At 39.5% G+C, this 16,977-nt stretch overlaps 1 protein-coding gene across 2 annotated transcripts in view; it reads left to right on the forward strand.

The window, feature by feature from the left end:
* ccdc146 (coiled-coil domain containing 146) overlaps nucleotides 1-16,977 on the forward strand; it is a 125,010-nt gene that overhangs the window by 20,000 nt on the left and 88,033 nt on the right. The window contains exons 3-4 of one of the 2 annotated variants that reach the window (XM_072241620.1): nucleotides 14,173-14,255; nucleotides 16,127-16,336. In XM_072241620.1, the coding sequence (XP_072097721.1) occupies nucleotides 14,173-14,255; nucleotides 16,127-16,336 (293 nt within the window). The remainder of the gene's footprint in view (nucleotides 1-14,172; nucleotides 14,256-16,126; nucleotides 16,337-16,977) is intronic. The other variant, XM_072241621.1, reaches the window with a different exon arrangement.

Here is a 16,977-nt window from a genome sequence, read left to right on the forward strand (position 1 = left end):
AAGTATTCATGATTTCTTACTTTATGCAGGAGGAACATAACTATTGTTCTGACGTTTCTTGCCATACCCTTGCCAAGCCAGCGAGCACTGTAAGGGTCATGTCTTTTGACTTCTCCAGTGCGTTCAACACCATCTGCCCTGCTCTGTTGGGGGAGAAGCTGACAGCGATGCAGGTGGATGCTTTCTGGTGTCGTGGATTCTTGATTACCTGACTGGCAGACCACAGTACGTGTGCTTGCAACACTGTGTGTCTGACAGAGTGATCAGCAGCACTGGGGCTCCACAGCAGACTGTCTTGTCTCCCTTTCTCTTCACCATTTACACCTCTGACTTCAACTACTGCACAGAGTCTTGTCATCTTCAGAAGTTTTCTGATGACTCTGCTATAGTTGGATGCATCAGCAAGGGAGATGAGGCTGAGTACAGGGCTACAGTAGGAAACTTTGTCACATGGTGTGAGCAGAATTATCTGCAGCTTAATGTGAAAAAGACTAAGGAGCTGGTGGTGGACCTGGGGAGAGCTAAGGTACCGGTGACCCCTGTTTCCATCCAGGGGGTCAGGGTGGACATGGTGGAGGATTACAAATACCTGGGGATACGAATTGACAATAAACTGGACTGGTCAAAGAACACTGAGGCTGTCTACAAGAAGGGTCAGAGCTGTCTCTATTTCCTGAGGAGACAAAGGTCCTTTAACATCTGCCGGACGATGCTGAGGATGTTCTATGAGTCTGTGGTGGCCAGTGCTATCATGTTTGCTGTTGTGTGCTGGGGCAGCAGGCTGAGGGTAGCAGACACCAACAGAATCAACAAACTCATTCGTAAGACCAGTGATGTTGTGGGGATGGAACTGGACTCTCTGACGGTGGTGTCTGAAAAGAGGATGCTGTCCAAGTTGCATGCCATCTTGGACAATGTCTCTCATCCACTACATAATGTACTGGTTGGGCACAGGAGTACATTCCGCCAGAGAGTCATTCAACCGAGATGCAACACAAAGCGTCATAGGAAGTCATTCCTGCCTGTGGCCATCAAACTTTACAACTCCTCCCTTGGAGGGTCAGACACCCTGAGCCAATAGGCTAGTCCTGGACTTATTTCCTGGCATAATTTACATATTACTATTTAACTATTTATGGTATTATTACTATTTGTTATTTATGGTGCAACTGTAACGAAAACCAATTTCCCCCGGGATCAATTAAGTATGACTATGACTATTGTCATCTTTTAGTTACCTCATATAATTCAGAGCACCTTACTGGGGACCTTTCTCTTCTTTAAATACAAACAACTACACTTGTTATTAGTACTTAGCCTCCAATTTTAGCACTAAACAACTGCAATCAAAAGTCCCCAGAAGAATTAAAGAAAGGAAGACAAAACCCAATAACCAATCACCCTCCTCACCAAAACCCCTCATTCACCCAAGTCTCTACTCTGTGTTCACTGCACTCCAAGAAAAGCTGTACAAAATCTTTACATACTTTTCAAAGACTATTTAGAATCCTCTTTCCACACCACCCATCATTTTCCCCCATCAAAAAATGTCTCGAACTCTTGTTAAAAATGTAGATACCTTAAGGATAACATACAGTGGCATGCAAAAGTTTGGGCACCCCGGTCAAAATTTCTGTTACTGTGAATAGCTAAGCGAGTAAAAGATGAACTGATTTCCAAAAGGCATAAAGTTAAAGATGACACATTTCTTTAATATTTTAAGAAAGAAAGCTTTTTTTTATTGCCATCTTTTACAGTTTCAAAATAACAAAAAAGGAAAAGAGCCTGAAGCAAAAGTTTGGCATTTGTCTTAGCAAAGTTTCTGAATCCTTTTATGGAATTAAATGTACTTCACATATTAATCAAAATCTATTACACAGAGAGATATAAATAGCTCAGTTAGGTGTACATATTTAGATTCATGCCTATCAAATGATTGGACTGACAATATCCTAAAATTAATTCTTCATGCCAGAAACATGACAACCAAAGAGTGCAAACCCCATGATAAATTAGAAATAAGAAGGTAAAGAGGCAGCCTGGATGTTTTCAAACACATTTAAAAAATAGGCAAATTTCTTGGTCAATTTTTTGAATTAAATAACTTTAAGGAAAGAGATCATTATATGTGAATTATGGGATAATAACACTTGCAAGTATAAAGCAGCTTCCTGTGAAAGAAATATTTCAAGGTAGTTTACAAAAAGGCATAAGATTCGAGGTATTTAAAGATACTTAGAAATCAGGCATCTGGCCTTATTCTTAGAAACCAAGTGTTTGTCATTGATGATATGGAGAAGAGAAGGATGAAGCATACAGGTTTATTCTCAGCAGAAACTGAGGACTTGGTGAGGGCCGCAGAGCAGTAAATCACAGAAACCCAGGGTGAGCTAAGATTGATTAAAGTTGGATTTAATGGAGGGTGGTGAATAACAGTGTATTTGAAATTGTTCAGAGTTGACATAATTTCATTGTTAAACTGGGATAGGAATTGTGAGGACAGGAGCAAAGGCAAGTATTGTAGTCTTGAAAATATGGATAGATGTGTTGTAACTGTTTATGGACCCTTGGCTAAAATAGCAGTCTAGATACATCTACATATGTAAAGAAGGAAAGGGAAACATATTGACTCAGAAAGATTGCTGAAAAATCATTGGAAAGTGTATTTTAATTAAAAATAAACAATGTTGTAAAACCTGAGCAGGTCTGGCAGCATTTATGGAAAATAAGAAATTAATGTTTCAGATCAAATACCTTTTATCAGAATTGACAAAGGAAGAAACATCCTGACTTTTCTCAGCATTTTCTGTTTTCATTTCAGACTTCCACTGACTGCATTTCTTATTTTATTTGAATTTCATAGGTGATTTTACCAGACTGATTTTTATGGATGTAGCCAAATTAAACATACCTCCGTCCATTTTAATGGTGGAATTGATCTTCAGGATAATAGGATAATCTTTGGGATCAAGCAAAATGATAGATGAAGAACAGATTGATTCAAAAACCAAACTGCTGGAGGAACTCAGCAGATCAGGATCTGTGAAGGCAAAAGAATGGTCAATGTTTTGAGTTGAGACACTGGATCAGGACTGAGTTTCTGGTAGGAAGATAGCCAGTATCTTGGAGGTGAGAAGATGGGGTGAAATAAGGGTTGGTAGATTATAGGTGAAATCAAATGAGCTGGGGATGTGGGCCTTCAGACCAGACGTAGGGGGCTGTTTGAGATGAAGACTGCTGGGTAATAGGAAAAAAATAACAACAGTTAAGAGAAAATATTGGCAGACGGAGACAGGTGAGGTGAGGCAGAGACAGAGGCTGGAAAGTGATAGGTAGAACCAGATATGGGACACATGGTGTATGGAATCAAATGAAGGAGTGGATAGGAAAGGTAAACTGGGGGAGAAGAATCTAAGTTGGATAGGTTTATGGCTGATAGGCAGATGAAATTAGATGGGGCAAAGAGTAGAATCAAGGTAACTGGAGAGCAGGGTGGAATGGAAAAGGTGAGCAAAGGGGGAGAGGGTTAGGGTAGATCAAGGAACACAGAGAGAGTGGCTGCACGAGAGACTACAGATGCTGGAATCTAGAGCAATGAACAACCTGCTGGAGGAACTCAGTGGTTTGAGCAGCATTTGTGGGGAGAATTGCAGGCTACCCAAATGGAATATGAGGTGTTGCTCCTTTTATTAGATTCAAAGTAGGAAAATATTGTCTTTGATCCTTGGCACTAAATACATGTCAAAGCCTCTGCTGTCAACTTTACTCAAGAACAGCACTTGATATTTCAGATTGATAGAGGTACACAGAAAACTCTGGCTCACCTGGAATGGCTGTTTAGGCCCCCGGATCATGTTGAGGGAGAAGATGCAGGGACAAGTGTTGAGCCTCCTGTAATGTCAGCAAAAAATGCTAGTGGTTGGGGGAAGGTGAGTGGGAAGTGTGAGTGGACCAGTGAGTCATGCAGATAGTGGTCTCTGGGAAGGTAGAAAATGGATGGGAGTGTAGAAGAGGAAGATATGGTTAGTAGCATGATTCTGTTGGAACTGACAAAAATGGTAAAAAATGATATACAGACTTCAGAGGCTCATGGGGTGAATACTGAGGACCAGAGGAACTCTATCTCTATTCTGTCTAGGGAGAGGAGGTGGTGAGAGCAAATGTGGGAAATGGTGGAAATAAGTTTAAGAGTTCCATTGTCTATGGCAGCAGGAAAGCCTCATTTTCTGACGAAGGAAGACATTTCAGAAGTCCTAGAGCAGAAATCTTCATCTTGAGAACAAATGCAGCTAAGATGGAGAAATTGTGAGAAACGGTTGGCACCTTTACAGGAGACAGGACGAGAAGACGTGTAGTTGAGTTAGCTGAAGGAGTCCATAAATGTATAGTGGATTGTTCACCGAGATGAAGATAAAGAGATCTGGGAAAAAGGAGGAAAAAATGTAAGAACTAGACCAGGTGAATTTGAGGGAAGGTTGGATATTGGATCTCTCGCAGTCTTATTGAAGAGTTTCAGCCAAAACCATTGACCACCCCTTTGAGTCCACAGATATTTCTTGCTGCAATCCAAGTTACTTTTTGTTCCGTATTCCAGTGTCTGCAGTCTTTTGTGTCCACATTCTATTGAATCCTTGGCTTATTGTACTCTAAAATTCAGCTTTATTGAAGTCAAAGGTATGAATTTGGAGCAGCATACAGTGTGTGGTGAATACTGTATTGCATGTTGATTGCCTTCCAGCAGGGATGGATTTCTAGACAAATCTTTGCATTATATTGTTGTTTGAAATCCTTTGTATTATTTATAATTGCCTCCTCATTCATTAAATTAAATAGAAGTAAATTACTAAAATCTATCCTTAAATGTACAAATAAGTGATGGAAAGCAGTTTATGTTTTGTCAAATGAAGTTATTTGTTTGTGCATAAGAACTTGACTGGCTTTCACTGCCATTGTGAAATGGACCCTGCATTCACGTTCTGTGACGATGAGGTTTACAGTATTCAGATCCATGGTATAATAGCTTGACTTATTCAAATTCTCTCATGGCTGTCCTCTGCAGATTTATTAGCTGTAAGCGATCAAGACTGCTACAGCTTATATTCTTGCAAATGCACAACATTATCATCACCCTCAACCTTCCAAAAGATTGAACTTTATGTCGTCAGCTTAATGTCTCATCAAATGTCCCTTAAAGTAAGTACCAGTTCTCATAAGGTTTTCTGCCCTCAGCACCTATTCCTTCAACCACCTTATTCACCTTATCACCATCTACTGTAAATGTTCAATCAACAGTCAAGAGATATATGAGGTGCTGTATGTGAACATAAAACACTTTATAGGAAAGAAAATTATTTTCAATGTGATATTTTAAAATTAAATTTCATTTTAGAACATAGAACATAGAACACAGAATAGTACAGCACAGTACAGGCCCTTCGGCCCACAATGTTGTGCCGACCCTCAAACCCTGCCTCCCATATAAGCCCCCACCTTAAATCCCTCCATATACCTGTCCAGTAGTCTCTTAAACTTCACTAGTGTATCTGCCTCCACCACTGACTCAGGCAGTGCATTCCACGCGCCAACTACTCTCTGAGTAAAAAACCTTCCTCTAATATCCCCCTTAAACTTCCCACCCCTTACCTTAAAGCCATGTCCTCTTGTATTGAGAAGTGGTGCCCTGGGGAAGAGGCGCTGTCTATCCACTCTATCTATTCCTCTTATTATCTTGTACACCTCTATCATGTCTCCTCTCATCCTCCTTCTCTCCAAAGAGTAAAGCCCTAGCTCCCTTAATCTCTGATCATAATGCATACTTTCTAAACCAGGCAGTATCCTGGTAAATCTCCTCTGTACCCTTTCCAATGCTTCCACATCCTTCCTATAGTGAGGTGACCAGAACTGGACACAGTACTCCCAAGTGTGGCCTAACCAGAGTTTTATAAAGCTGCATCATTACATTGCGACTCTTAAACTCTATCCCTCGACTTATGAAAGCTAACACCCCATAAGCTTTCTTAACTACCCTATCCACCTGTGAGGCAACTTTCAGGGATCTGTGGACATGTACCCCCAGATTCCTCTGCTCCTCCACACTACCAAGTATCCTGCCATTTACTTTGTACTCTGCCTTGGAGTTTGTCCTTCCAAAGTGTACCACCTCACACTTCTCCGGGTTGAACTCCATCTGCCACTTCTCAGCCCACTTCTGCATCCTATCAATGTCTCTCTGCAATCTTTGACAATCCCCTACACTATATACAACACCACCAACCTTTGTGTTGTCTGCAAACTTGCTAACCCACCCTTCTACCCCCACATTCAGGTCGTTAATAAAAATCACGAAAAGTAGAGGTCCCAGAACAGATCCTTGTGGGACACCACTAGTCACAATCCTCCAATCTGAATGTACTCCCTCCACCACCACCCTCTGCCTTCTGCAGGCAAGCCAATTCTGAATCCACCTGGCCAAACTTCTCTGGATCCCATGCCTTCTAACTTTCTGAATAAGCCTACCATGTGGAACCTTGTCAAATGCCTTACTAAAATCCATATAGATCACATCCACTGCACTACCCTCATCTATATGCCTGGTCACCTCCTCAAAGAACTGTATCAGGCTTGTTAGACACGATCTGCCCTTCACAAAGCCATGCTGACTGTCCCTGATCAGACCATGATTCTCTAAATGCCTATAGATCCTATCTCTAAGAATCTTTTCCAACAGCTTTCCCACCACAGACGTAAGGCTCACTGGTCTATAATTACCCAGACTATCCCTACTACCTTTTTTGAACAAGGGAACAACATTCGCCTCCCTCCAATCCTCCGGCACCATTCCCGTGGACAACGAGGACATAAAGATCCTAGCCAGAGGCTTAGCAATCTCTTCTCTCGCCTTGTGGAGCAGCCGGGGGAATATTCCGTCAGGCCCCGGGGACTTATCTGTCCTAATGTATTTTAACAACTCCAACACCTCCTCTCCCTTAATATCAGCATGCTCCAGAACATCAACCTCACTCATATTGTCCTCACCATCATCAAGTTCCCTCTCATTGGTGAATACTGAAGAGAAGTATTCATTGAGGACCTCGCTCACTTCCACAGCCTCCAGGCACATCTTCCCACCTTTATCTCTGATCGGTCCTACCTTCACTCCTGTCATCCTTTTTTTCTTCACATAATTGAAGAATGCCTTGGGGTTTTCCTTTACCCTACTCGCCAAGGCCTTCTCATGCCCCCTTCTTGCTCTTCTCAGCCCCTTCTTAAGCTCCTTTCTTGCTTCCCTATATTCCTCAATAGACCCATCTGATCCTTGCTTCCTAAACCTCATGTATGCTGCCTTCTTCATCCTGACTAGATTTTCCACCTCACTTGTCACCCATGGTTCCTTCACCCTACCATTCTTTATCTTCCTCACCGGGACAAATTTATCCCTAACATCCCGCAAGAGATCTCTAAACATCGACCACATGTCCATCGTACATTTCCCTGCAAAAACATCATCCCAATTCACACCCACAAGTTCTAGCCTTGTAGCCTCATAATTTGCCTTTCCCCAATTAAAAATTTTCCTGTCCTTTTGATTCTATCCTTTTCCATGATAATGCTAGAGGCCAGGGAGCGGTGGTCACTGTCCCCCAGATGCTCACCCACTGAGAGATCTGTGACCTGACCCGGTTCATTTTATTCTGGAGTTCAATTGTTTAAGACAGTTAAGAAAAGTTGTTTCAACTGCTGCTCATTTCATTAAACTGCAGAGAAAGTTTGTTTTCAGTAAACAAAAATAGGATGTGCTGTCTGCTTTGAATCTGGAATGTGTTACTTCCCAGAACCGATTTCATCCAGCTACAATCTTGCACCAGAAATATTTTGGAAGACAGAACAAATTTATGACATTTTCAAGTGGATCCTACATTTCAGTTCTTCCAAATAGATAATGAAATGCTTTTTTTTTCATAAACGTGGTCATTTTTCTTTGTTACTGTGGAACATTAATTCCAAAGGTTTGAAAGCAGTAAGTCAAGCCATACTGTGAATTAGTGATTGAAATTATTTTCAAAATGTTCCCAGAGATTTCGTTTGTACTGCAGTTCAAAATAAAAGAAATGAAAATACATGTGTTCTTTTTCTGTTAAATAGGCCAAGCCATGTTATTAACTTTTGATATTTTCATGCTCAGTAAAGGGAAATTTCTGCTTGAGGGTGAGCATGTTGCTGCCCATTAATGTCATATTAAAGGAATGTAGTACATGTTTTCCTCCAGAAGACAAATGAACAAAATAGATTAAACAACAAACATTTTCAATGAGGAAATTGTCCCCATTGACCCCAAGGTCTCCATGTTTTTCCTACGTTATGCATAATTAGCTATTTATTATTTAATCCATATAAATGCTTAGGATTTCGCACACACACCTGCATTTTTTGGATTTGTACAGCCACTGTGCTGTAGAACTGTTTGGGAATGCAGTCTACAGTATATTATTCATCACCATCTTCCTCTCTCTTTGCTATCAAGGTGGCCACTCCTGTATAGACAACGTGAACCTGACAACCCAATTTCAAAAATCAGTAGAGGGCACATAAGATGCTATGGGGCTAACCTATCAATTGGTTTGAAACAGAATCTCATACATGCACTCAGAACATGGTAAAGAGGAGGTCGCAAAAATGCTAGAAGATTTTACCTTTTTAAAACTATTTTCTAGAAATTTTGGAGGCTAATATCTTTCTCACGCTAAAGCAAATTTCAAGATCTGTCTCATGTTTCTAATTCAGTCCTACATGGTGAATGCCGAGGACCCTACTTCCAGTGTATATACAGTATATTTTAGGATAGAACTACGATGTGGAAATAACCTTTTTCTACTGTATCACTATCAGCAATTGATAAATAATAAAGATGGAGGAATGTTTATAATTTTGGAAAATTTAAGAGAGCATTGTGCTAGTTGCTTCTCACAAATGGGAAATCTGTACCCAAGAAGAGTATTCAATATGCACTGTAACCTTGAAATATTAACATGTGCTCCTGATGGGAACAAGAATCACTGCCTATCATCCAGTGAGAGAGTGTAATCGTACTGCAGTGTTTCAAATAACCACATGTTTTTTTCTATAACCACATGGTACATTTTCCCTGTAACCACATGGGTGTTCTGGTTTCTTCCCACATGCCAAGGACCTTCTGGTTGCTCTGTTAATTGGCTACTCCAAATTACCCCTTAGTGTAAGTAATTGGTAAGAGAATCAGGGGTGAGAGTAAATGTTACAAGGAAATAAGTTGGGGAAAGCGGCTGATGGGATCACTCCTAGAGGCAATTTAGACTTGAAAGGCCAAATGGCCTCTTCCTATACTATAAGAAACTATGAGATTTTACCTACAATCAAATACAATTTCAGGTTCAGTGTTTCTCTTCCCATAGAAGCTGAACTCTCAAACATTTTATTTTCAATACAGGCAATTTTTTGCTCAAAAAAACTTCTTTTAAGTGTAGATATAATTATAGTAAATGCCTATGCTTTGTTCAAGACCAGTATCTCCTTCCAACAGCGTGGTGCCCAGGACTACTCATAAATATAATTTAACTGGGGCTTTATATGGAAATGACGTAACTTCTGTTCCCAGCAGTCTTTATTAGCCATTTGGTTCTTTTCAATTCCTGTTAATTTCAATGCTCTGTAAATTTGTTTCCCCAAATCTTTTTGAACCATTATGGTTTCCAATTTTTTATTATTTTGTAAGTATCCCATTTTTAAAATTTATAGAATGAATGACCTTAAGAGGGGTGATTGATAAGTTCGTGGCCTAAGGTAGAAGGAGTCAATTTTAGAAAACCTAGCACATTTATTTTTTAACATAGTCCCCTCCTACATATACACACTTAGTCTGGCAGTCGTGGAGCATACGGATCCCTTCTTTGTAGAAGTGGTCCACAGCAGGGGTAATTGATAAGTTCGTGGCCTAAGGTAGAAGGAGATGAGTTATTAACTTAAAACTTTCTGCATTATCACTCAAAGAGTTGAACTGCACGTGCATGTAACAAGAGCATCTTGGACCTCCAGGTGGTTCACAGCAGGGGTGATTGATAAGTTCGTGGCCTAAGGTAGAAGGAGATGAGTTATACAGCTCTCGTTACATACACATCTTCTCCGTGGATTGTCACCTTGTTGTGGTGGAGAAGCTTGTGTGGTCCTGTGATCCCAAGAGCAATGCCGTCTGGAGCTATGATTCTGGTAGGGTCACCCATGGCGATAAGGTCGAGGATGAGGTCCCTGACAAAGAACAATCCAACCAAGACCTCAACGGTGGAACAGGTGGACAAAGTTACTTCGAACTCAACGGCTGTGAAGGCTGATGAAGGCTGCAACAAATCCATCAGCTCCAATCGTCGTGGTTTCCATGCCATTGGAATCAGTTGGTTGATTTGTGAAGTATCGTGCTTCCTGGAGTGCAACATCAAGTACACGTTAAACAAATACTTGCACAGGCGTCTTCACTCTGTGGGCCACTTCTTCAGAATGAAGACCATCAACCTCGACCTCGAGGGATAGCCACGACGATGACATGCACATGCAGTTCAACTCTTTGAGTGATTATGCAGAAAGTTTGAAGTTAATAACTCATCTCCTTGTACCTTAGGCCACGAACCTATCAATCACCCCTGCTGTGGACCACTTCTAGAGGTCAAAGACGCCGACCTCTACAAAGAAGGGATCTATATGCTCTACGACTGCTGGACTAAGTGTGTAAATGTAGGAAAAATAAATGTGCTAGGTTTTCTAAAATTGACTCCTTCTACCTTAGGCCACAAACTTATCAATCACCCCTCATATGTTATTTCCTTGGAATGAAATGTATTTCCCACTGTATTACCATCCCTCAAGCTATTGCTGTCTCTTTGTAATTGGTAAATTGGTTTACTATTGCCACATATACCAACATACAGTTCTCTACATTCCATCCATACATTACATTTTGTTACATCAGTGCACTGAGATAATACAAAAGAAAAATATATGCAGAATAAAGTGTTACAGTTATCGAGAAAGTGCAGTGCAAGTAGACAATAAGGTGTAAGGCCACAATAAGGTGGACTGGGAGGCCAAGAGTCTATCTTATCATACAAGGGTACCATTCAGTACTCATACAACAGCAGGATAGAAGTTGTTCTTGAGCGTGCTGGTATGTTCTTTAAGGTTTTTTTTTAAATCTTTTGCCTGATGGAAGAGGGCAGAATAGTATGTTGGCTATTTAACTAAGGCAATGGGAAATGTAGACAGAGTCCATGTGCTATTTTGGATAGATGCGTGACAGAAAGAATGCTATAAAAATTGGTGAGGGTCACAAGGGAGATTGCAAATTTCTTTAGCTATGTGAGAAAGTAAACACACTGGTGCACTTCTTCAGCTATGGTGTCTGTGATTGGACTAAGCTGGGCTATTGGTGGTGTTCACTGCAAGGACATCAAGCTCTCAGTCCTCTCGACCTTGATGTAAACAGGAGACTGTGCACCGAACCTCACCCCTTTGCCCCCCCACCCCTTTCTGTAGTCAATGACCAACTCTTTTGATTTGCTGACATTAAGGGAAAGGAAGTTAGACCATAAGTCATAGGAGCAGAATTGGGCCATTCAGCCCATCAAGCCTCTTCCACCGTTCCATCATGGCTGATCCCAGATCCCACACAACCCGATACACCTGCCTTCTCGCCATATCCTTTGATGCCCTGACTAATCAGGAAACGACCAACTTCCGCCCTAAATATACGCATGGACTCTACTGCAGTCTGTGGCAAAGTATTCTACAAATTTACCAGTCCCTGGTTAAAAAAACAAGATTGCTTCTTACCTCTGTTCTAAAGGATCACCCCTCAATTTTGAGGCTGTGCCTTCTAGTTCTGGATACCCCCACCATAGGAAACATCCTCTCCGCATTGATCCTATCTAGTTCTTTCAACATTCAGAGGGTTTCAATGAGATCCCACACATTCTTCTAAATTCCAGTGGTACAGCAAATGCTTCTCATGTGTTAACCCCTTCATTCCCAGAATCATCCTCATAAACCTCCTCTAAACTCTCTCCAATGACAACACATCCTTTCTGAGATATGGGGCCCAAAACTGTTGACAATACTCCAAATACAGCCTGACTAGTTTCTTATAGAGGCTCAGCATTATCTCCTTGCTTTTATGTTCTATTCCCCTGGAAATGATTGCCAACATTGCATTTGCATTCTTTAGCACAGACTCAACCTCTAAATTAACCTTCTGGGAGTCTTGCACAAGGATTCCAAGTCCCTCTACACCTCTGATGTTTGAACCTTCTCTCCATTTGGATAATAGTGCGCACAATTGTCCCTATTACCAAAATGCATTATCATATATTTCCTAACACTGTATTCCATCTGCCACTTTTTGCCACCATTATGACACCACTAGCTACTAACACTCTTATCTCCTTCCTGTACTCCAACATTATCTGAGATTTGGCCCACTACGATAGTATTATCTACAAAATTGTCAATGGAGTTTGAGCAGAATTAAATGCGTTTGCCTGTAAACTTGTAGATGTATCTTTTCTAATGCTATCAGCAGATAGGACACACAGTGTTTTACATCAGAACATCAGAAATAGAAGCCAAAGTGAGCCATTTTGCCCTTTCTTCCCCTCTGCCACTGGATGGTTACCTCAGCATCACCCTCTTACACTAGCTTTCCCCACTGCCTTTGATTTCCATAATACGTAAACAAAAACATCCACCTTGGTCTCAAGTATATTCAGTGACTGACTGACCATGCACAGTCCTCTTCATGAAGAATCCTGAAGGTTCATAATCTCTGGGTAAAGAATTGTTTTCTCATTCCAATTCTGACTGGATGACTCTTTATTTTGGCACTGTGACCCCTGGATCTAGACAAACCATCCCAGGGAAATATCAACTCTCCTCTGTAGGATTTTGGATAGCTTCAATGATAGCTCCATACATTTTCTAAAATAGAAGAGTATGTACCTAATCTTATAACCTCGAATATAACAAACCTATCATCCCAGGAATTAATCCAATGAACTATTGTTTATCTCCTCTATTGTAAGTATTTCCTTACTCAGATATGAAGACTAAACATGCACACGTTATCGCAAATGTGGTCTCCCAAGCCATTCATTACCGCCAACAAGAGGTAGCTAAACATTTACTCTTGATGTTCAGTGGTATTAGTCAAATGAAATTTATTGTCATGTGCAGAAGTATTGTGAGGTATGTGCACAGTGAAAAACTTGTTTGCAACAGCATCATGAGCTCAAAGGTTCAGACAGCACTCAAAACATAAATTATATGTAAATTTGACAAGATAGTGAAGAAAAAAACCCCTGCAAAACAAGACCTTAGTGCAAATAAAAACACAATCCGAGGCAAGTCCGTGGTAGTGCAAAAGGTAGTTATGAAGGACTTGAACAGAATAATCAAGGAAAATTGAACACATTCTGAGGCTATATGTCTGAAGACTAACTTAACAATTGTTAGCTTTTTAAAGGGTAGAGCTTCAATCCACTTCCCTAGACATGTTGGTCACTGGGATCATAATTGGGAAGTCTCTACTGAAATATTTTACTTCTTACTAAAATGGATTTGATGCAAAACTGGAAAAATATTTATGTGTTCAGACGAAACCTTTTTTTCTCTTTCATGACATGGGAATTAAGGTGATGGTAGAATTTTTTTTGTAATGATGTGAGTTTACTCCTTTTAACCATAGGTTTGATGGAGTAACTTGGAGAAACCTTTGGAGAATTTTTTGTGAGCTATAGTTTCTTCAAGATTTACTCACCTGCTGTGCCATTCCTCTATTGATTCAAGAAGAATACTTTATTATTGACACTAGGAACTTTCAAAATCAAGGCTGGAGGATACTATCAGGCACAATCCCTCTGTAACTGCTGGCATAGCATAAATTCCTCAGATTTCTAGGGTATTTTACTGCTATTACATGTACAACATTTCATATTGCAGTTTATATTATGAAGGATTAATCAAGATGGAAGTATTAATTTTCTTTGTCCATGAGTACTGATTTTATTGAACAAGAGAAGTATTCATTAATATGTGACTTTAAAAAAATACAATACTGTTCATTGTTGCTGAAGCCTAATTTTCTAATCTACCTTTCAGTTATTTTCTGCTGGAAAAATTGCTGGAACGCAAATTGGCTATTTGAAATCCAAATATATGTCACTGCATGAGGCTTTAAAAAGGTAAAATGCTGTTCAGTTGATTAACAGATTATTGCTAATCAATAATTAATTGTCCCATTGATTATTTTAAACTTACAGTATTTTTGTTTCTTCTTGTTGATTTCCATTTGCAGATCAATATTAATCATTTTGAAATACTTTAATTAATAAGAGCTTAATTAGTACTAAAATTTTGTGGAATCTAAGGGAAAAACTATGCTGGATAGAATCATATCTAGTTCACAGGAGGTTACCCTAATGTTTGCCTGCATAATGTTTATGTAAGATACAAAAGGCACCTTTCTCTATGGCTGGTTCTGAGATGTTCTGGCTGATATCAACCGACTACTATAGTCAGTCAAGTTATTTTATGTTCCCAAACTGAGCATTTTATATGTTTTTCCTCAGCACCTGCTTCAGTTTATCCAAACAATTGAATGTCATTTTGGTGCATCCCCTCATCAACTGAACGTGAGAGGCGCCAGAAACTTGGGCATGGATTGGCCTCCTGAAACAAAATGTATTGTCTGGATAGTATGGGAGGGATAGCATGTCACATCCCAGAGTAAGGATTATGATCTGTAATCATTTGCAGTATGGTTAATGATCTTGTACAAAGGGAAGTTACTGGAAACTGCATAAAGAGGAACACGACGAGTGAGATGAGCAGCCTGAAGACACAGTTGGTCTCTCAGTCTCACAGTCCTGTTGCTGAGTCTCGGCCTAATACTGCCTGATTTGCTGAGTTCCTTCAGTGACTTGTGTTTATAGTCTGACAATATTGTGAGCTGCCAGAGTAGGAGGGCAGTAGGTAATTCAAAAGGTATTATTATGAAAATGAGCATTCACTCTTTCTTTCTGGTCCATTCCTGATATTTCATATTGCTGTCTACTGGAAACACTTAGATTATTCGTATTTACATTCGATCCCTGGAGAAATTAACTTGTGCATGTACATAATATCCTTTTGATAGCCCCGTGTTTGGAAAAAGGCTATTGGAAACCACATTCACAGGTTCATTTGGGATTTCAATAATCTTTTGCTGAAGTAGCTTTTGCCAAATATAAGTTTGAAAAGAATTTCAACATATCTAAACTATGGGAGATTTTAAAAACTGTCAACAGTAAGAAGCCATCCGATAAATATCGTAAGCATGTTCTGAACTCTTATAATTCTTTGTTCAAGACATTTATAGCTAAGTTATGATTTCATGCTACAATTCATTACATAAATATTTTCTGGATCAGTCAATGTGCCCAGGCAATCAACACCACAGTTCATTCCTTGTATGTCATTGCTGAGAATTCATTAAAAGATTTAAGAATTAACATAATCTAGATAATTCCTGTTTATAGTGTCATCTGTAAAATATATGGAGCAAGCAAGTTCGAGATTCTATGATCATTCTTCGACATAGTCAAAATAAGTTTATTTCAAGTTCAATTTCAAGTTCAAGTCTATTGTCATCTGACTGTACGAAGCATATGACCAAACTAAACAATGTACCTCTAGCCATGGTGCACTCACAATATACATGTATATCACACTGCACATAAAACAAAATATTATCACACATAAGTTAATAAAATATAATTCAAAATGCATGTGAAGTACCTAGCACAAGCAAACAGTACAGAACAGTATTTATACAGGATTACAGAGTATTTATAATATAGTGATATCACTTGTTGTCCCTTATCATATAGTTTGATTGTTCTTATGTTTATATCTTTTTAAAATGGTGGCCATTGTAACACAATATTTAGTTTGTATAATTTTATTGTTTTCTATTTAGAACTCGTCATATTTGGCAAAGTATCTTGATGATTAAGTGTATCTTGAAACTTGCTTTAATTCTTTGTCTTACTATGTTCTTTGTTTTACTTTTTAGGACACAGGAATCTGAGATCAAATTATTGAAGGATATTAAGTTTTTCACTGCTGAATTAGAGCACCAAAGGCAGGAGCTAGATAAAGGTGAACAGTTTCCTGAGAGCTACAATACGGATGTCAGTAAGCTAAGACAGCAGCTGCTTCATTTTCAGAATGACCTCAACCAGACAGAAGAGCGTATTGCTCAACAGAAGAACAGAACCATTTAGTAAGAAACTACCTTGTTTATCTATTCTGTTTGGAGACATTGTGCTCAGATTTTGCTCTGTTAGATAAGTATTTCATGTATAATTTTAAAGTAAGATTTATCATAAAAAATAAATATTTACAGCTATGTTGAAATATTTACAAACATGGAAATGAATTCTGAAATAACTAAGCAGTTCTTAAATTTAAATTGGTTTGACACATCAATGACTCCTATGCTTGACCAAGGCTCAGTGAACTAACGAGATTGAGTTTGGATGGATCAGGTATACTGTATATGTCCAGGAATCATTCAGGTTGACTCCAGTTGTGCCATGCATACAAGGAATAAGAGATACCAAGAAAAAGAGTGAAAAAAAGAGGCAGGTAGAGAGACACAGCCAGTGCTTGTGTGTGAGAGGGTGGGATGGAGAGGAGAATGGGAAAATAGTAATATTTAGAGTGGGTCAGATCAGGAAAAACTATATGCATTCTGTTTTTGATTCAGGTCTAAATGAACTACAACTGGGTTAGGTCCAGTCTAATTTTATACCCAAGTAGACTTGGTCACCCTCTCCAAAATGCACACTCACAAACGCTTCATTCCCTGGAATTAAGTCCAGTGCTGTGTATTCTCTATTAGGCCTATATATAGACAGAGTT

The sequence above is a fragment of the Mobula birostris genome, chromosome 23 (genome assembly GCF_030028105.1).
Source record: "Mobula birostris isolate sMobBir1 chromosome 23, sMobBir1.hap1, whole genome shotgun sequence".
Taxonomy (NCBI): Eukaryota; Metazoa; Chordata; class Chondrichthyes; order Myliobatiformes; family Myliobatidae; genus Mobula; species Mobula birostris.